Source organism: Corythoichthys intestinalis, chromosome 19 (genome assembly GCF_030265065.1).
Source record: "Corythoichthys intestinalis isolate RoL2023-P3 chromosome 19, ASM3026506v1, whole genome shotgun sequence".
Classification (NCBI taxonomy): domain Eukaryota; kingdom Metazoa; phylum Chordata; class Actinopteri; order Syngnathiformes; family Syngnathidae; genus Corythoichthys; species Corythoichthys intestinalis.
The window spans coordinates 18591545-18612197 of NC_080413.1; the positions used below are offsets into that span (position 1 = coordinate 18591545).

Sequence of the window (20653 nt, forward strand, 5' to 3'; positions counted from 1 at the left end):
GACTGCGCATGCCCAAAATGACATGTGCGAGTGCTGACGTTATTCATATGGTTGGAGAGCAATCCCCGCAATCGAATCGTTCCGCTTTGGAGGCTGGAATCAAAAGTTTGCGTCTTCGCCTTCCGTTTTCACGGTCACCGTGTAATGGCGAGGCCAATCCGCGACACAGTCGTGTTGCAGCATCAGCATGTAAACGGCCTCTAAATCTGCTTGAGTCAAATATATACTCAGTTGGTAGAATTTTCTCTGATATAACATCACTCTATAAACTAGAAAATGCAATTTCTGCATTCAGTAAACTCCGGTAGGTCACTACCTGTTTACTTTGAGACACTTCATGTTGGTTTTGGAGCATTCCCAGTTCACCTCCTGTTGATTTCGAGTCACTTCCTGTTGATTTTGGGGCAATTTTGAGTCACTTTCTTTCGATTTGGTGGTCCACTTCCTGTTGGTTTTTCATCAAAAATAACAGCCACCTATGGATTTTGGGGGGGGGGGGGTCTATAGGAGCCATTGGGTATGTATTTTGGATGTCCTATTGGAAAGTGTTGATTTGGGCTCGACTTCCTGTTGGTTTTTGGTCGAAAATAACAGCCATCAATGGATTTTTTGGGGAGAGTCTATACGACCCATTGAGTATGTATTTTTAGATTATAGTAAAGCCAATGGGTGTGAATGGAGATGTTTTTGCGAGGGGCGCTTTTCGGGTTCCACTTGAATGGGAGCCAATAGTTTTTTTGTGATTCCGATTATCTTTTTGATATAATTTTCCGTAAAAAAAACTCAAGAGGAGAGAGAAAAACTATTTGAAAACTGCAATGGTATACACATGAGCTAAGGTGCAATTTAAACAGGTTGTAGTACCTGTGGCAGCTCATAGTGGTCACAAGCAGAGTGGCCCAGGCATCCTCCATCTCCTGGAGCTGCGAACGCACCGCTTCCTGTGCGGCGGTGCTGTAGCCGCGCAGAGTCATCTCTCCCTTACCCATCGCCATATTCAATTTGACCTCGCCTTCTCCTTTCAGAAGCAGGATATCCTATGCAAACAAAAGGAGCCACGATGAAAAAACTTGGAAGAATCCTGATTTCGGGCAAGTGAAGAAACAGCGTCCTCCAGTGTTGGATATGTTTAATGGCAGTAAAATGGTCATTGGTCATTACCTGCACAGTCTCCAGCCTCTGCTCCAGTTGTTTCTTAGTACCCATGGTGCTGTCCACCGTGCCCAGCTTCTCCTGGATCTCCTCTAACCACGCCCACACCCCTTGCAGAGTCTCCCCAAAAGCCTGGTTCTCCTGGCAGCCACGCAGCTTCCCCCTGGCAACTTTGAGCAGAGCTTGGTGCTCCATTTGGAGTTGGCCCGCCAATCGGACCTCACCGCCGGACCCGCGTCCTGCCTCAGACAAGGACTGGGCGTCCTGGATGACACGCTCAATAGTCTCTCTAAAAGAGAACATTTCAATGTGACTACTTAACATTTGATCAAAGGAAGCTTATGAACTAAAAGCTAGTACCGTCTCGCTATAAGCTCCTTATGAAGGCTTTCCACCCTATCCAGTTCCTCCTTGGTGTCAGGGGCACCTTGCTGGTTGTCTACCCCAACAAGAGACTCCTTGTTGAGGTTGAGCTTCATCTGCCTAAGCCATTCTCTGACACCCTCTACAGCATTCTCAAAGCTACAGAGAGGAGTTGAGTATTTATTCATTTGAAAAACCTTCACTAAAAAGCTGTTCCTCACCTTTTGAGGAGATGAATACTCTCCTCTAGGCTTAGCTGGCTTTGGGAACAGTCATCCAGAAAGGTCCTCCACTCTCTCTGACAGGACGAGAGGTTCTCCTGGACCTGTGTTACAGCCGCTTTTGCCAGGTGGAGGTGAAGCCTCTCTGCCTCTTCACATACCCGAGACTGACGCTTTTCGCCCTCTGATGTCCATACTGTCAACTGTGTACGGAGGAGGGAAGGACAGAGAGATTATTATAGTTGAATTGAATCCACTAGCTGCATTCACCGCAAAATTAAACAGTATCTGAGTCAATACCCGACAGCAAAGATGGGCAAACGTTTGTGTAAGATTGTATATGACCCATAGGCCGTTCCTTGCCCGGCAGTATTAACAGTAAGGAAACAAAAAAAAAACCTTTGAACAGTACCTTCAATCTTTGCGACTTTGCTGTGAGGACGGACACGTCTCCCGACTGATTTGAGCATTCTTTCAACTCCGACTTCAATCCAGAAAGCCAGGAGTGGAATTCTTGGATAAGCTCTGCTTCAGGGGAAGACAAAAATAACAAACACACACATGAAAAGCAAAGCTGTAATAACTCCACTCTTCTGTTTTGAGAAACGGAAGGAACTGGAAAGTGAAAGCTCGGCGCTGATGCAGACTGGAGGGGTAGGTGTGTTCACGTGGTTGCCCTGGCAACTAGCCCTATATGACTCCTTTGGGAGCAAATGTGACAAGAGCAACATTACTCTGCGAGGCACAGGTGTGTGTCAGAGAAGAGAGTGCACTTATGCGCCAGATACTGACTATCAATAGAGTGCGTGCCACTTAAGTGTGCTCTGGGGGAAAATCAACACAAATCTGATGCTAATCTCCAATGTGACCAGACAAAATGGATCGTGTAAGATTAGTTGGATGATTTAACTGATTAATTTGGCACAAATACAGTGGGGCAAATAAGTATTTAGTCAACCACCAATTGTGCAAGTTCTCCGACTTGAAAAGATTAGAGAGGCCTGTAATTGTCAACATGGATAAACCTCAACCCTGAGAGACAGAATGTGGAGGGAAAAAAAACAGAAAATCACATTGTTTGGTTTTTAAAGAATTTATTTCCAAATTAGAGTGGAAAATAAGTATTTGGTCACCTACAAACAAGCAAGATTTCTGGCTGTCAAACTTCTTCTAGCGAGGTCTAACGAGGCTCCACTCGTTACCTGTGTTAATGGCACTTGTTTTAAGTCATTATCGGTATAAAAGACACCTGTCCACAACTTCAGTCAGTCACACTCCAAGCTCCACTATGGCCAAAACCAAATAGCTGTCAAAGGACACCAGACAAATTGTAGACCTGCACCAGGGTGGGAAGACTGAATCTGCAATAGGTAAAACGCTTGGTGTAAAGAAATCAACTGTGAGAGCAATTATTAGAAAATGGAAGACATACAAGACCACTTATAATCTCCCTCGATTTGGGGCTCCATGCAAGATCTCACCCCGTGGCGTAAAAATGATAACAAGAACGGTGAGCAAAAATCCCAGAACTACACATGGGGACCTAGTGAATGACCTACAGAGAGCTGGGACAACAGTAACAAAAGCTACTATCAGTAATTCGCCGACAGGGACTCAAAACCTGCACTGCCAGACATGTCCCCCTTCTGAAGCCAGTACACGTCCAGGCCCATCTGCGGTTTGCTAGAGAGCATTTGGATGATCCAGAAGAGGACCGGGAGAATGTGTTATGGTCAGATGAAACCAAAATAGAACTTTTTGGTAGAAACACAGGTTTTTATGTTTGGAGGAGAAAGAATACTAAATTGCATTCGAAGAACACCATACCCACTGTGATGCATGGGGGTGGAAACATCATGTTTTGGGGCTGTTTTTCTCCAAAAGGACCAAGACGACTGATCCGCGTAAAGGAAAGAATGAATGGGGCCATGTATCGAGAGATTTTGAGTGAAAATCCCCTTCCAACAGCAAGGGCATTGAAGATGAGACATGGCTAGGTCTTTCAAGATGACAATGATCCTAAACACACAGCTAGGGCAACAAAGGAGTGGCTTCATAAGAAGCATTTCAAGGTCCTGGAGTGGCCTAGCCAGTCTCCAGATCTCAACCCATAGAAAATCTGTGGAGGGAGTTGAAAGTCCGTGTTGTCCAACGACAGCCCCAAAACATCACTGCTCTAGAGGAGATCTGCATGGAGGAATGGGCCAAAATACCAGCAAGAGTGTGTGAAGAGCTTGTGAAGAGTTACAGAAAACGTTTGGCCTCCATTACTGACAACAAAGGGTACATAACAAAGTATTGAGATGAACTTTTTGGTATTGACCAAATACTTATTTTTCATCATGATTTGCAAATAAATTTTTTAAAAATCATAATTCTTTAAAAATCATACTGTGCTTTTCTAGTTTTTTTTCCCCCCACATTCTGTCTCTCATGGTTGAGGTTTACCCATGTTGACAATTACAGGCCTCTCTATTCTCTTCAAGTAGGAGAACTTGCACAATTGGTGGTTGACTAAATACTTATTTGCCCCGCTGTATAGACCCTACCCACGTGACGTCACAACTCCGCTCTCCTGAATGGCACCGCCCAATTGTCCGTCAAAACATAGTGTTAACCTGTTACGGCTACGTACATTCCTCCTATTTACGGCGTGTTTTTCTGCTCCTTAACATTAATAATCAAAATGGTGAAGGCATGTGTGGCTGTTGGTTGCACTAACAGAGAAGATGGAAGGAGAGACTTGAAGTTTTACCGTATTCCGAGGGATCCAAAGAGGAGAGCGAAATGTACGGCTGCAATGCGACGTGAAAACTGGGCACCAAAAAAATCACCACAGACTATGTAGTAGTCATTTTATATCCGGTAAGATGCATTTAAGATATACTTAGAGGGTTTTGGGCTGACAAATAACCACAATTAAGATCATTGCTAGGCTAATCGCCGACAACATACACGTATGTATGTAGTGAGAGTGCTATCGCTAAACCATATAAACATTAAAAGCCTTAACTCCATTGACAAACGACATGAACTACATTAGACTTGACAGTGGATGTTAGCAATAACAAAAGATTTTGAATTGAAAATTTCGTAACTCACCTTTCCAAGCACAAGATAGATTCCTGCCGAATTTTCGTGGACGAGGACCTGTTTCACCCAAACAGCAACGAAGTATTTATAAGCTTCCAAGCTCTTGAAGTTTTTCAAATTTTCGTGAGAATAGGCTGATTTTGTGTGGACAAGATCATTGTAAATATCAGCGTAGCAGATGTCAGGCAGACAGGGCGAAGACAGTGGGTCGAAAAACATCGATTTGGGCATCAAATATGGATCTGGCGACTGTATAGAACGAAGCTTTTCCACATAACGCCTTTTATGCAACACATCCAGTGAGTTTACGGCATCAGAAAGCACCGGGTCTTCCATGAAATGCATTTTAAATTCCTTGATCAATTGAAACCAATGCTAATACAGAGACAAAATGACGGACAAGTGGGCGGAACCATACAGCGAGCACGTGGTTTTGTGACGTCGGTGGGTAGGGTCTATATGATTATTTAAAAGTCGTTCTGCATAAAGAATCTATAATAAACTGTGTAGTGTTCTTTCTCACGGTTGAAGTGGAGATGCAGCATATCTTGCAGGCTGGCCCTGGCCTTGGCACAACGCTGTGCGACCGCTTCGGTGCGCTGGGCAACCACTGTGACGTCAGCGGACAGGTGAGAGAGCTCCTGAGTTGGATGCAACCTGCATAAGGTGCTTAGAGCCTCTCGGGCCGAGTCCATGTCTATCTTCTGCTGCTCAATATCATCCTGCAGACGCTGCGTAAAATAATAATATACAGTGAACCCCCATTGATCTAAAAAGTTGAGAAAACAAGCTTTTGGTGTATGCATGCCTGAATAGCACCAATAGCCTCCGGGGAGGTGGTCTCATTGAGATCCAACAAGGAACCCTCAATGTTTTCAAGCTGCTTGGTCATCTGGGACATGAGGTCCTCTAGTTTCTGCTTTTGGAGTGTAAAATAGGTCAGATTCTGTTTGGCCTTCTCGAACACCACCTGAACATGATCCAACTTTGTCCTTAGCTCTGACCCGAGAACCTAAATCCAGAGGAGACGAGAAACAATCATCGTTAGAAGTTCTGGAGACTTGTGTTTTTGTAGCCTTTCTATTCAGCAGCATATTGACCTGCATTTGTAAGGGCGTTTCCACCAGTTTAGTCTGCTCCTTGAGTTCACCAACTCTCCCCTGCAGTGCGTCCAGCAACTGCTCCCTCTTCTCAATTTCAGCCTGTACATAAGAGTACATCATAAAAGTCACACATACTATTCTCATATGGTTTGTCATAAGAATTGACCTGTAAGGTGACGAGGCGGGCTTCTGTATCCTTGTCACTCAGTTTGTTGACATTGTTGGTGAGGTCAGCGAAAGAGGTGGTGATGGTCCACTGGTTCATGTCCTGTTCCATCTGCTTGAGGTCATCCCAGAGGATTACACAGTAGCCTAATCTTTCAGTGTTAGTTTGTATTCTCTCGGAAGTCTGACGGAAACAAAACAATAATAATAAAAGTACTTTCATTAATAGGTTGGAACCACATCCATCATTTTCCCGTGACAAATTGTATGCTATTAGGGGGTGGGAACCTCTTGGTACCTCACGATACGATTTGCGATACAAAGCTCACGATAGCGATGACCTCACGATACGGCGATACGACAATTATCGATACATTGGTCAGGAAATCATTCTAGGATATTCCACAAAACAACTAATAAACAAAAAAAAAGAAGCTATTTTCATCCTTCTCCTGTGAATTAGAATGGGTTTATTACTAGTAGACGTCCAATCCGTTTGAGCTGGGAGTGTGGCAGTAGATGAACATCCCTCCCACTTCAAACAAAATGGACGTCTATGGCAGTCAACGGCAAATAATGAGTTTAATTTGGGCACATTTCAGGCCATTTGCTGTTGATTTTTAGTCACTTCCTGTTGATTTTGGGCATAGGCGGAGTTTGACTTTTGGGCAAGGGGGGGCACAACATGTTGATGACCCCAAAACGCAGTGTCAGCAATAAAATTAACTTACAAGAATATTTATAATAATGAGTTGAAAATGAGTGTTTTTTGTTTCCCATCATTCTTGATAGGAATTCTAAATCAGGCTGCTTAGGACAGCTATACTTTTCGCCAAGATTGTCATCCATTGAATATGGTACGCCCGTCTGTGTCGTGCCAATGTAGTTACCCCTGTCAAAAATTGTATCCCCTGCGCAGAGCCATATGAAGGTAGATGTGTCTTTCTTAGTCGATCACAAAAAAAAAAGTGCTTGAATGAAAAAATAAATGAAACTCCAAAAAATGCATTTGAAAGCTATTTTTCTCAGATTTTTTTTTTTTTTGTTTGAAGTCCATTTTTTATTTCATTATTATTTGATTGAAGCAACTTTTTTGATTGAAGTAATGTTGTTTTGCGTTTGGGCCACATTTTAGCTAGGACATTTGTGTCTTTATTATTCAATCAAAAAATAAGTTGCTTCAAACAAAAAATATATATTTTCAAACAAAAGATCCCTTCAGTCAAAAAAAAAAAAAAAAAAAAAAAAAAAAATTCAATCATAGAAAAAAAGTTTTTGAATGCGAAAAAAATATTGCATTTGCGTTTGAACACTTAATTTTAATTAAAAGAATTTTCTTTGATTTTAGCAATCCTATTGGTTTTTGGGACATATTATGGGTAGGACATTTGTGTCTAAATCATTCAATCCCCCCAAAAGTTACTTCAATCCCCCCAAAATATTTTCAAACAAAGAAAAAAACATTTGAAAAATAAAATTGCCCTCCCCTATTTTTTATTTATTTATTTTTTAAATATGGAAAGCAAATGACCGTCTCAGGTGCTAGTCACATGATCTGTTTGGAAAATAATTTAGACCCATTATAAAAATATCTATATATCTATATTCCATTATTTTTGTTGTTTGCTTTAATGCTTCACAACTTTTATACATATATAGGAAAGACAATTGCATACGATGACACTTTTCGGCCACCGGGGGGCCTGCCCCCCCCCTAAACTCCGCTTTTTTTTATTTTTAATTTTTTTAATTTTATTTAAACCTGTCCTGTTCAGCTGTTTGACACAGAGAATGGAAGTCTAAGTGCCCGGATTCTGAACAGTTTTAATGTTTCACATTGAGAGTCTGACATACTCCCATTGTGATCATTCAAAATACCTTTTTATTATGACAAAGCAGCGAACAGGAAGGGATTATGGGGGGACAGAAGAAAAGAAATACAAGAGAAGGAAGAAAAGAAACACATACACAAACAACAACAAGAAATACATTGAACATCTAAACTAGTTACTAATATGCTGGTGCTATCGTCAGCGAGATGTATTTCCGGTTTACACCATGTGGGGGCCTATTGGCCAGTGAAAGAGGAGAATGGGGGTGGGGGTGTCTATAAGACTATAAGCTAAGTGATTGAAAGGGGTAGAGTGTACACAAATCAGTTCTGTGATCTAGAACCCAGTAATCGTGTGAATCTCTTATGAGTGTAAGCCCGTTGGCGACCAACCCTACGCCGCCGCATCGCCAATCCCGGCACCGGAACCCCCAACCCGAGCATGCCCTACCACATCCAGCAGCACGCAAGCCCCACTGGGCGCGCGACAGCCACGCAGACGGGCGGAGAAACCGCGCGGGCGCCAACCCAGGGCCACGGCCCCCACCCAGCCAGCCCGGGGAGGGAGGGCGGGCGGGGGGATGGGGTCCATGCGCAGCCCATCCCTCCTCCCGCCGCCCAGCAAAGGAGCCACCGTCCCCCCCCCCGGGACCCAGGGTGGTCCCCCGGGCCACCCGCGTGCCCATCAACCGGCCTTCAGGGATGGCAGGAGGGGACGCATCACCAACCCCACGCCTACACCCACCCCCGCCCGCCCACCCGGGCCACGAGCCACAGCCACAGCCCCCCAACCGGCACGGCACGCCACGGGACCCCCAGCGGCCCACCAAGCCCCAGGCAAGGCAGGGTCCCCCGCCGGTGCAGGCGACACCCCGCTGATACACCAGCGCCCAGCCAGCGACCCGCGACGGAGCGCAGGGCGGATGCCCAGCCAGAGAAGAGAGGGGAAGGCGGAGGCAGGAGAACGCCCAGGAACTGCCACGGGGCGATGCAAGATCGGAGACCAGACCCCCCAACCCACTCCCGCGGCCGGCAGCCGAGGCAGAGAGGAGGCCACACCCCGGGAGCCATGCCATATAGAAAAAGTGTGGGACCCACCTACCACCCTATTACTGTGGCTGCCAGGTTCCCGACTGGCAGCCATCACCCAGCACCGTGATGGGGGTGTGAGGGGAGGGTAGTGCAATGTATGCATTAAAATAGGAGAGCTTGGCTTGGGGCAGTGGGACCGCAGCATGGAGTTTCTGTCCAGCCGCCCATCCCACCGCCCTTTGCCGGAGCTCTCCTGTGGAGTATGATGTGTGTGGTGCATTTAAAAAAGGTGCAGGGATGGCGGGGCCTGTGGTGAGGAGGCAGCCGTGAGGCCCCCCCCCCAAACAGGTCCCAACCATCCCACAACCTTGGTGTGTGGTGCATTAAAAACAGGGGGGAGTCGGGCTGGGACTGTAAAGCCCCGTCCCAACTCTCCCCGGAGAAATGTATGAGCATGTAAGTGCCAGGGTGAAAAATATTTACAGTGCCGAAGTGAGAAGTGCGTGAGTTAAGAGGCAGGCTCCCGCGGGCGTGGCCCCGTCCACCAGAACCACCGGCCCCAGGGCGGAAGAAGCGTCAGGGCCCCGATCAATCCTCGCCCCAGACCACCCACGGCGCCTCCGCGACCGCCCACCCCCCTCCCACCCACCGAGCACCCATCCCGCACCCCGAGCAGGCGCCACACCAAGCGCCGGCGACCAGGGGGCGTCCACCCCACCGGCAAGGGACAGCAAGCCTCACCCTAGGCCCCGCGGGCCCCAAGAGGCCCCGCCAACGACCCCGCCGGCCGGGGGGCAGCCGCGGCCGCGGCGGCCCAGGGAGGCGGACAGGGCCTAAACTCCGCTTATGATTTTGGGGCATTTATGGGTCACATTTTGGGTTACAGAACAGGAATTGACCTACCTACGAACCACCCCTACTGAATAGGCAACGACTCAAACTCAACAGAAAGTGACCTGTAAATGCCCTAAAATGAACAAAAAGTGATCTGTTAGCGCCCCAACGACATATCGATTCATGGCAAGAGTATATCAACCTTTTGGGATACAAAATATCACGATATATCACCATTTAGATATTTTGTCACACCCCTACTTATCATTCATATTATTATTATCATTCATAATAATGAATACATTGTAAGATTGCCAATCAAAATGGAAGATTACTATAGTGGACTACTGGATAAAAACTGTGTGCATGAATTTTCACTGGGGAATTAATCCCAAGGTGAGAACGACAGCAACACATGACAACATGTCAGGACTTGTTTATATTTCAGGCTTATTAGTAGAAGCATCTGAGTGGTAAACAAGTCTCACAAATATAAATCACATTCTATTGTTGGGGAAAATATTTTTTTAGGTCTGTTATTATTGTATTGACTGTTCATGAATTATTTCATGGAGCTACACTTTTACGATACAAACTCACCACAGATGACAGCTTTAGAAATTATTTAGAATATTTTTGTGACTTGCCTCTAACCACTGTGCCCTTAACACATCCATGTCTCTGTGAATGAGGCTTGAGTCACAGTCAGGAATGAATTCCAGTTCTCTTTGCAGGTCTTCCACTGTACTGATGAGCTTATCCATGTCCTCTTGCTTTTCTCTGAGCTCACCCTGCAGCTGCTTGTGCTATAAAAATGCCAAGTAATATTTTAAAATTTAAAAAAAAAATGTCTACAAAACTACCACTGGTATTGTATGTTAAACACAAGTAAAACCTTTATCAGTATGAACACAAATTTGGTGGTTCATGGCAAAGCAGCCCTCACCTGTGAGAAGGCTCTCCTAGCCTCTTCAGCATTTTGATTGTGATCAGGCAGGTTATGAGCAAGTGCGTGGGCCTTCTCCACACAAGTACTTAGTATTGACTTCAAGTGATCGTATTGGTGCAGGAGGTCTAGTACTCCTTGGCTCTGTTCCTGACTATAAACAGAAAAATGGTAGAATATAAGACCAACAAGCATTTTTTGTACAATGAGTGACTGAATGCTGAATTGAAATGCTGAGCAAATAATTTAAATGTAGGAAGTGAATTCGGTTGAATTTCAGCAGTAATATAACAAATATTGTGATCATGCTAAATTGCTAACAGTTGATAATCTAACATAGTACAATAGTAACCACTGCAAAATAGGCTAAAGCTGATTGATGTTTGGTTTTACAGCTTGCCTGTGTTAAAGTACCGTAATTTTTGGACTATGAGCCCCCACCCCGCTCATTTTGAATCCTGCGGTTTATAATGCAGTGCGACTTTATTTGTTGATTTATTTGGGTTAATAGGGAACACTTTATTTGACAGCAACGTCATAAAATTGCTATAAAACCGTCGTAATTATGACATGACACTATCATTGGAATGAATCAACGCTTATGACAGATGTCATTAAGTGTCATCCGGCAAATTATGTCACATTATGTCCAGCTCAGATCTTTTACATCCATTCAAAATTGGGATCATTTGCCAGATGACACAAAATGACATCAGTCATCAGCATTCATTAAAACTCATGGCAATGTCACATCATAACTATGATGGTCTTATGACAGTCTTATGGAGCCACTGTCAAATAATGTGTTACCAAATACCATAAAAAGCAATTAATGAAACAACTGGAACAGTAACTGAAGAAATAATTAGCACAGAACATGAATTCTAATTGTTATTTACATCTGTAGCGCTGCAATGCAAGCTAAGAGGCATGCTGGACAACAACAGTGTTGACAGCAGGTGGCAGCAGAGGTTGACCATCTCCCCCAAGGGAGCAGTGATTGCCAAATAAAGTTTCTTGAAGCAATGAAGCTTTGCAGCCAACTGGTTCATGGTGGTTCATTTGGTCTTATGACAGTCTTATGATGCCGCTGTCAAATAACGTGTTACTGGTTAATATCTTTTGGTGTAAATATCCCATGATAGTCAGGACAGCTGTGGCTTATAGTTCAGTGCGGTTATCTATGAACAAATGCCATTTTCTTGTCAAATTTGGTGGGTGGCGGCTTATAGTCAGGTGCGCCTTATAGTCCGAAAATTGCGGTACTATTTTGAATGTTGTTAAAGTACTATTTTGAATGCCAGAAGAAACTCTGCTGTTAAGTTAAAAAGGATTCTACGTCTTAGCTTATGTTCAACTCTTCAGAATTCAAATTAAAGACAATGATGTGCTCTGTTATTTCCGGCTAACCTTTTAGTAATAAGAGTCCTGACATGGTCGCATGCAGCCATGACGACATCAACATCTCCGAGGGCCAACCCCGCCTGCTCAGTGTCCCTCTGGGCCAACTGGTTTCCCTTTTCATCTAACCACTCATGGCACTGATGAAGAGACTGGAGCTCATCCTCCAGATGGCCTAAGTAACACAGCCTGGGAGATAATAACAATTGGGTAGTAACAGTGAACACCCTAAATCTCAGGGGACACATTCCAGACTCAACTGCGATCAAACAAACAATCAATCAACTGTACCTGTTTTGAAATGCTTGCACAGAGCTCTCTTTGACCATCTCGTGTGTTATTCTAAGTTGCAATTTCTCCAAATTCTTCATCACCTCCTCCTTCCTCCCGTTGAAGGAGCTCCACATAGCCTTAAGAGCGTCCGCTTCACTTTGCCTCCATCCCAAACTGCTTCGTGCCTCCTCCAAGGATGTAATAAGGGCCATTGTCAAGGCACTGCAAGACGTTGCGTCATTCGAGGCACAAAGGTGAAGGTGAGCCTTGGTCAGCTGCGCGTCCAACCCTAAAGCTTCAGCCTCAAGCTGGGCCACGTCCCTTGTGACCTCCTCTAAGCGGTTGTGGAGCTCTTTAGCTTTGGAAGGATCCCAGCTCCCTTCCCTCCCCATAGATGCATTAAGTTGACCGACAGCCTGGACTGCGGTTTCGCTCTTGTCCAGGAAGATATTTAAATCAGATAGGCTCTTTTTACGTAGAAGCAACAGGTGTTCACATTCAGTGAAGGGTTGTAGGCAATTTTCTCTCCTCGTCTGGAGCTGCTGTTTAGCTTCTGGGGTGGAGTGTGGAAGCAGAGCTGATTCTCTTTGTTGGAGAGCCTCTATTAGTGAAGAATAGGCCTTTATCTGAGTCTCGTGCTCCTGGAATTAGAATGTGAAACATTCCCGTTAACCCCAAAGCAAAGCAGACAGGAGGGTAGCTAATAAACTGTCCAGCAGGGCTGTTTCTGTTCAGATTTCTAATGAAACCAGTGTAGGAGAGTTAGACGCAAGGGCCTAGATTTGGTCTCAACATTGATAGGGACAATATAGCAGCATAACCTGAATATACACTTTTATGCTAGGGACGGGACATTGATAAGACCAAACAGATTGGGTGAACGGGAGTCAGAGTCAGCCATTTCTAACTAATATGAACCTAATTCATTGATAGGCTAAATGATCAATGCAAAAAAAATGTATTGATTTACAGTAATGTGAAAAAAATAGGACACATATTTGGTCATATGGATATTTAATATCAATTTTAACAATCTTGAGAGTACGAAGGCCCCCGGGTGCCATGATAGAAAAAAATTAAAAAATCATAGCTAATCTGTACCCATAGTTTACTAAACTGTACCCACAGATTACTAATCTGTACCCACAGTTTACTAAACTGTACCCACAGTTTACTAATCCGTACCCACAGATTACTAAACTGTGCCCACAGTTTATTAATATGTACCCACAGTTTGGCAAAGACCCGGAAACAGTAGTCACCAATGTTTGGCGGGGACTACGAGTCCAAACACCGAGGGACCGACTGAGCAAGCATCTGCACCATTTGCCCTCCGAAAGAACAAAGGGGTTTTAAAAGGACGCTTATTGGACGCTTTGTTTGGTAGGCGTCTTTCAGGTGTCATCAATCAATATGGTATGTTGTATTTGCACATTTTCTGTGCTGCTGTCGTGTCCGTGCGTGCTTAATTCAAGTAGTGTTCATTTGTGAGTTAGCTATTTTTAGTAGCCACATTAGCGGCTACTAACACACAACATGCCATATTGATTGATGACACCTGAAAATGTAGACGGCTACCAAAGAAAATGTGCAATAGTTACCTTTTAAAACCCCTTTGTTCGCCGAGGGCAAAAGGTGCAGGTGCTTGCTCGGTCGGTCCCTCCACGTTTGGAGTCCCCGCCAAACATTGGTGACTACAGTTTCCGGGTCATTGCTAAACTGTGGGTACAGATTAGTAATCTGTGGGTACAGTTTAGTAATCTGTGGGTACAGATTAGTAAACTGTGGGTACAGTTTAGTAATCTGTGGGTACATATTAGTAAACTGTGGGTACAGGTTGCTAAACTGTGGGTACAGTTTAGTAATCTGTGGGTACAGATTGCTAAACTGTGGGTACAGTTTAGTAATCTGTGGGTACAGATTCGTAAACTGTGGGTACAGTTTAGTAATCTGTGGGTACAGATTAGCTGTGATTTTTTTATTTTTTCTACCCTGGCACCTGGGGGGCTCCGTATGAGAGATTCAAGTAATAGAACTAAACTATTATTTCAAAACTGTAAAATGTCATTCTAAATAAATGCAATTTCTGTTGAGGAATGAATTAAGATACCCCAACATTCAGTCCTACTTAAAAGAGCTAAAATCACACATAGGTGTATCACATCAGGTGCACATGATTAGAACATCGTTAGCCAGTGTTTTTAAGGAGGCATTCCTTATTTAAACCTCACGTTTAGTTTGGTGTGTCCCTGACTTTTGAAGTGAGAGAAAACACCATGGTGAGCTCAAAGGAGCTGTCTGAAGCCTTCAGAAATAAGATTGTAGACCCTTGTGAGTCTGGTAATGGATTTCAAAAGAGCTCAAAAGAATATAAAACCAGCCATTCTACTGTTTGGAAACTAGTCTACAAGTGGAGGACATTCAAAGCAGCTGTCGACATGCCCAGTTCTGGCCATTCAAGCAAGTTCACCCGCAGAGCAGATCGCAAGATGCTGAAAGAAGTCTCCGAAAACCTTAAAATGTCATCACGGGACCAACAGCAGGCTCTTGTGACTGTTGATTTGAAAGTGCATGCCTGTACAATCAGAAAAACTTCACAAGTTTAACCTTCATGGGAGGTGTGCAAGGAGGAAACCTTTTCTCTCCAAGAAGAACATGAAGGCAGGACTGAAGTTCCCCCGAGTGAATGTAGACAAAGACCAGGACTTCTGGAATAATGTTTTTAGAACTATAGAATTATTTGGACACCAGAACAGAGGACAGAGGTTTGGCGTAAACCCAATACAGCATACAGCTGTGAAGAATGGAGGTGGAAGTGTCATGGTTTGGGGATGCTTTGATTCAACAGGACCTGGCCAACTCACCATCATAGAATCCACCATGAATTCTATCGTGTATCAGAGGGTGCTTGAGGAACATGTAAGATCATCTGTGAAAAAAATTAAAGCTGAAGCGAAACTGGACCCTACAACATGACAATGACCCAAATCCACAAGGAACTGGCTGAAAAGAAGAAATGGAGAGTCCTGGAATGGCAGAGTCAAAGCCCAGATCTTAATCCCATTGAGATGCTGTGGGGTGACTTGAAACGGGCTGTACATGCATAAAACACCTCAAACATCTCACAGCTAAAAGTATTCTGCGTTGAGGAGTGACCGATGTCAAAGACTGGTAGATGGCTACAAGAAGCGTCTCACTGAAGTTATTTCAGCCAAAGGGGGTAACAATAGCTATTAGATGATAGGGTGTCCTAACCTTTTCCTCAGTTAGAAATATGCATTTTTGTTGATATATTTGGTTCAATGAGTAAAACAATGTTAATTTTTGCTGTTTACCAGCAATGAAATCACTTTTTTTCCCAGATATTAAGAAAAGCAAGATCAGACATTGATATGCCAACACTTCTTAATAAAGAACTGAATATTTAATGGGGTGTACCAATCTTTTCACATGACTGTATACTAACTTGCCGGTGTATTGGTTCAGGTGATACACTGTTTGACTCAAGTCTTTGTTTTCAAAAATTACTAAAGAAACATTTTGAAAACTTCAACAATGAATTTGTAAATTTCTGGATTTTATTGGCAAATTTAAATAGCAATATTTGATCATGACTTAAATCACGTTAACATACACAACAAATACAAACTTGTTAACAATCTCTTAACTATCCAGAATGCAAAAAATAAACATTTGTCTTAAGACCTTCAGCACTGTCTGTCTAAATAACGAAATTAAATGTAACTGGAAAAAAATTCTTAGTCAAGGTATAACAAAAATAAATTAAATGTAGCCTTCCTTCTTGTAAAACACGACTACTTTTGTCCACAAGCATAGCTAAGCCCCCCCCCCCCCAAAAAAAATGAAATACTCTTTACCTCCATTATGATTATCTGAAAAAAATGTCTGCATCAGCTGCAAATAAAATATTTCTAAATAAATAATGTAGAAATTAAATAAGTGGCGGAAAACACAGACAAGGCTGAAAAAGCAGTTTCTGCTCTTGCACCCGTCTTTAAAATATAACTGCTGTATTTTAGGCCAAAAGAACTCTTGTGTTTGAGACAACAATATGTCAATATGCTGCCATAGCAGTTTCATGGCGCATTAAGCCCCTGAACTATTTTTAATTTGTCCGTTTTACCCTGGAGACCCCCGTTTACAGACAAGGTAAGTAATTATATTCATTCATTCATTCATTTTCCATGCCGCTTTTCCTCACGAGGGTCGCGGAGGTGCTGGAGCCTATCCCAGCCAACTACGGGCAGTAGGCAGGGGACACCCTGAACTGGTTGCCAGCCAATCGCAGGGCACAAGGAGACATACAACCATTCACGCACACACTCATACCTACGGACAATTTAGAGTGTTCAATCAGCCTACCATGCATGTTTTTGGGATGTGGGAGGAAACCGGAGTTCCCGGAGGAAACCCACGCAGGCACGGGGAGAACATGCAAACTCCACACAGGAAGGCCGAAGCCCGGGATTGAACCCTTGATCTCAGAACTGTGAGGCAGATGTGCTAACCACTAAGCCACCGTGCCGCAATTATATTTACTATTCAAAATGTCTATCATTTTTAGCTTAGAATCATTCATTGATGTCTAACATTTATTTAAAAAAAAAACAAAAAAAAACGACTTCATCAAATTATTCACTCGCATATTTTAAACTTTAAAAAAAAAATTACATCACAATGACAAAAAATAGTCTCTGTAAATAGGTCACGGATGTCTACCTCATAACTATCGCTGAATTGTACTTTTTTTGTTACTGTCACATTTTCCCCGATATTTTAGATGATAAATAATCGATCCAAACAAACAAAAATTTAAAAAATAAAATGTTTAAAAGGGTATTTGAAAAAGAAAATCTCGACCACTTCTTTATGTCCACGATTTCTGCATTGCGACCCTTGTTATATTACCGTGTTTTACCCATAAAATCCCCAAAAAGTCCGACTGTGGCAATTCACAGGTGTGTCTTGACACTCTGTGAGATATGCTACACTGAGTACTTCGATCGAATAAAGGTAAGTATGCCATAATATCTTGTTAAAATCACAGTGTCTTTAATTATGCTCTCTCATGCTCTCACCTCGAGTTAGGGTTTACGGGTTTAATTTTTTTTTTTTTTTAAATGCCCTCCTGTTCAAAATTTTTCTTCCCCCAGAAAATTGAGATTTTAAGCTTTCCAATAATGTATCACACATGCATGTAGGACAATTTTAAAATTTGGCCAAATTAGGGGTCTCAGAGGGGAACTTCAAGTCACCTGGAGTGTTTTCCACCAAATACATTTTAACCCATTCAGACCTAAGCATGCTGCTGAAGGACATGATGCATTCATGTCTCTAAACCAATAAATACACTAAATTTAGTTGCTATTGCCACTTCTGGGAGATGATTGGATGAAACTTTACCCATCGCCAAGTGAAAAGGGTAAGTCTGAACATATTTAAAATAATTCATTTAATAATGGTAGGGTCAAGTCTATACTTACAAAATATGGGAAGACAGTCTAAATTACCTTGATACCTGACTATAATAATAATAATAATACATTTTATTTATAACGCACTTTACATTTGAAAAACAAATCTCAAAGTGCACATTACGATATAAAAAAACAAACAAAAAACTAAGAATAAAAGAATAAAAGCAAAACAGACAGAAACACAGATAAAATCAGATACAAATCAGATAAAAATTAGACAGCCAGAGTAAGCTTTTCGAAAAAGGTAAGTTTTTAGTCCTTCATTCAAACTCATATAATGCAAATAAGGTTGCTTAAAAGTTGGTGTGGATAATTTGAGCATCCTGAAAAGTTGGTAGTGTTATGTTACGCCCTTGGTTACACAACCAGAACAAAAGACGTGAGATACAAAGTCTCACCTTGACCTCTGTCAAGACACTGCTGAGATCCGTAACGTCAACCCGAAGAGAGCTTCTTGAGACAGACAGCAAGTTTTGACTCTTTTGATTCAGTGTCAGAAGCGCTTCACTGAAAAGCTCCAGCTGGGACAACTGACACTCTAGTTGCTCAGATCTGACAAAATATTGATAATGCATGTAAGTCCTTCCTCTATACATCTTCAGTCATACAATGCACAAATCATTAAATGAACCTGTGTTTCATTTTGTTCTTCTGTGAGTTGTATCTCTCCTGCATTTGGGTGAGATCATCCTTTAGCTCTTGGACTCGAGCCTCAGGGGCAGACGGATAAAGACAGAGCACTAAATTTAACAGACCCTCGAGTAGAGCGTCATTGGAGGGGGTTTCCGCCTGTATTTCCTATAGAATCAAAATGCAGTGGCTGAGTCGGGACAGCAAAAAGTAACCGCAGTGATGAATAGTTAAACAAAAGATACCTGGATGTGTTGGAGCTCCAATGTGAGCTTGACTTTGTCTGAAGAGAGCAACTCGTCAGCTGGATTGCAGACAGTCTCGCAACCATCTAGCCAGCTTTTTATAGCTGAATTTTCCTTTTCAAATCTGTGAATTAGAATCGAATATCTGAATGAGCAGTCAGGTAAGGGGCAAACCAATATGAAATCAGACAAATATTCTGCCTGACAAAAGCTCAACTGTTTGCTATATTGTATGCTACCCCTGCATACGCGGTTAGCAGATAAGATGGAGGAAACCGACTGAATAAAACTTTCAAATTCAATCCACTTCTTAAAATACATGCATAAGACTGGGAGAATGCCAGTCCTCATATACCATTTGACAGGGTCATTATCATTTCCTCATGAATAAAACAAAGAATGCAGACTTCAGCTCGGGCGAAAACAAAACAATGATGACAAAAGCGTGTTATTAAAATAGAAATCAGGACGGCTGACTGCGCTCCAGACAAGATGCAGTCAAAGATAAGACACCGCTCATTTGGGGAACAAAAGGGAGGGGGGTCTGAACCGAAAGCAATAAAAAAATGGCAGTGCTCATACAATCATAATTAGATACAGTATGTTGCAGAGAAAGAGTCAGTCAGTAAATACAGTAAGCCAAAATTACTTTCCACCAGTGTTGTTTTTGGCAGCCTTTTTAATTTTCGTCTTAGTCTTTTGGAAGATACTACTATTATGTAGTCTTAGGCATATTTTAGTCATCTCAAAATGTGTCTGTCTATTTTTTGTTGATGAAAACTCAAGGCTAATTTCGTCTAACTTTGGTCGACGTTGACTAAAGATTTTTTCATCTGTAAAATTAAAAAATGTTACTTCCAAAATAAATAAATAAAGGTTTTATTAACTATTTCAAATGAACATTGACAGACGAGCACATATTGTAGCATCTACAAGGACAACCAACTTGGTAATAATACACACTCAGCTGGAAAAGTACCGTATTGGCCCGAATATAAGACGGTGTTTTTTGCATTGAAATAAGATTGAAAAAGAGGGGATCGTCTTATATTCGCGCTCTAGACATTATACCCATTCACGACGCTAGATGACGCCAGATATCATTGAAGCAATGTTCTGTTATGACCGATCTCAGCTAATCTCCCCATTCACGACGCTAGATGGCGCCAGATATCATTGAAGCGATGTTCTGTCATGACAGATCTCAGCTATTAGTTTAACCAGTTTGCATTATTTGGTTGCAATGTTTCATTATTCAGATTTGTTTCAAACTACAGTTACAGTTAGACTTGACTTTCATAGTTAATGCAGTTATTGCAATTTTGTTGTTTTATCACAATAGATTGGTTTATTTACATTTCAAAAACCAGAAGCCATTCATTTACGAATGTGACTGCACTTTAGTTTACATATTTAAATGTTCGGATATTAAGATTTGAATGAGGCAAAATAACATGCTTTTTCTTTAAAATATATTGTTACAATCATTTGTTTCAGATGTACTGTAATTATTTACTGTATAAAAATTTATTTGGTGTTGAAAAAGTCTTTTTTCAAACTTGAGTCTTGAAAAAGAGGGGGTCGTCTTATAATCAGGGTCGTCTTATATTCAGGTCAATACGGTAATACATTATTTTCAACTAGAAACTGCAATTTCTGGAGAAATTACGTTGGGGCTTTGCTGTGGTAGATACAGATCTATCAAGTCACTTCCAGTTCATTTGGGGACATTTTGGGGACACGTCCTCTTGATATCAAGTCACTTCTTGTTGATTTGGGGACATTTCAGCGACACGTCTTGTTGATATCAGGTCATTTCCTTTTTTGGGGGGACATTTCGGGGACACGTCCTGATGCATGGCTGTC

General features: G+C 42.5%; 1 protein-coding gene across 9 annotated transcripts in view; it reads right to left on the reverse strand.

Moving 5' to 3' along the window:
* syne1a (spectrin repeat containing, nuclear envelope 1a) overlaps window positions 1-20653 on the reverse strand; it is a 273050-nt gene that overhangs the window by 190026 nt on the left and 62371 nt on the right. For all 9 annotated transcript variants that reach the window (XM_057822040.1, XM_057822039.1, XM_057822043.1 and 6 more), the window contains 16 exons: window positions 18788-18911; window positions 18544-18710; window positions 18311-18464; window positions 12433-13055; window positions 12151-12330; window positions 10741-10894; window positions 10442-10600; window positions 6099-6281; window positions 5930-6031; window positions 5638-5841; window positions 5353-5560; window positions 2149-2261; window positions 1737-1939; window positions 1513-1674; window positions 1162-1441; window positions 865-1037 (listed from right to left, as the gene is read on the reverse strand). In XM_057822040.1, coding sequence (XP_057678023.1) covers window positions 865-1037; window positions 1162-1441; window positions 1513-1674; window positions 1737-1939; window positions 2149-2261; window positions 5353-5560; window positions 5638-5841; window positions 5930-6031; window positions 6099-6281; window positions 10442-10600; window positions 10741-10894; window positions 12151-12330; window positions 12433-13055; window positions 18311-18464; window positions 18544-18710; window positions 18788-18911 — 3189 coding nt within the window. The remainder of the gene's footprint in view (window positions 1-864; window positions 1038-1161; window positions 1442-1512; window positions 1675-1736; window positions 1940-2148; window positions 2262-5352; window positions 5561-5637; window positions 5842-5929; window positions 6032-6098; window positions 6282-10441; window positions 10601-10740; window positions 10895-12150; window positions 12331-12432; window positions 13056-18310; window positions 18465-18543; window positions 18711-18787; window positions 18912-20653) is intronic.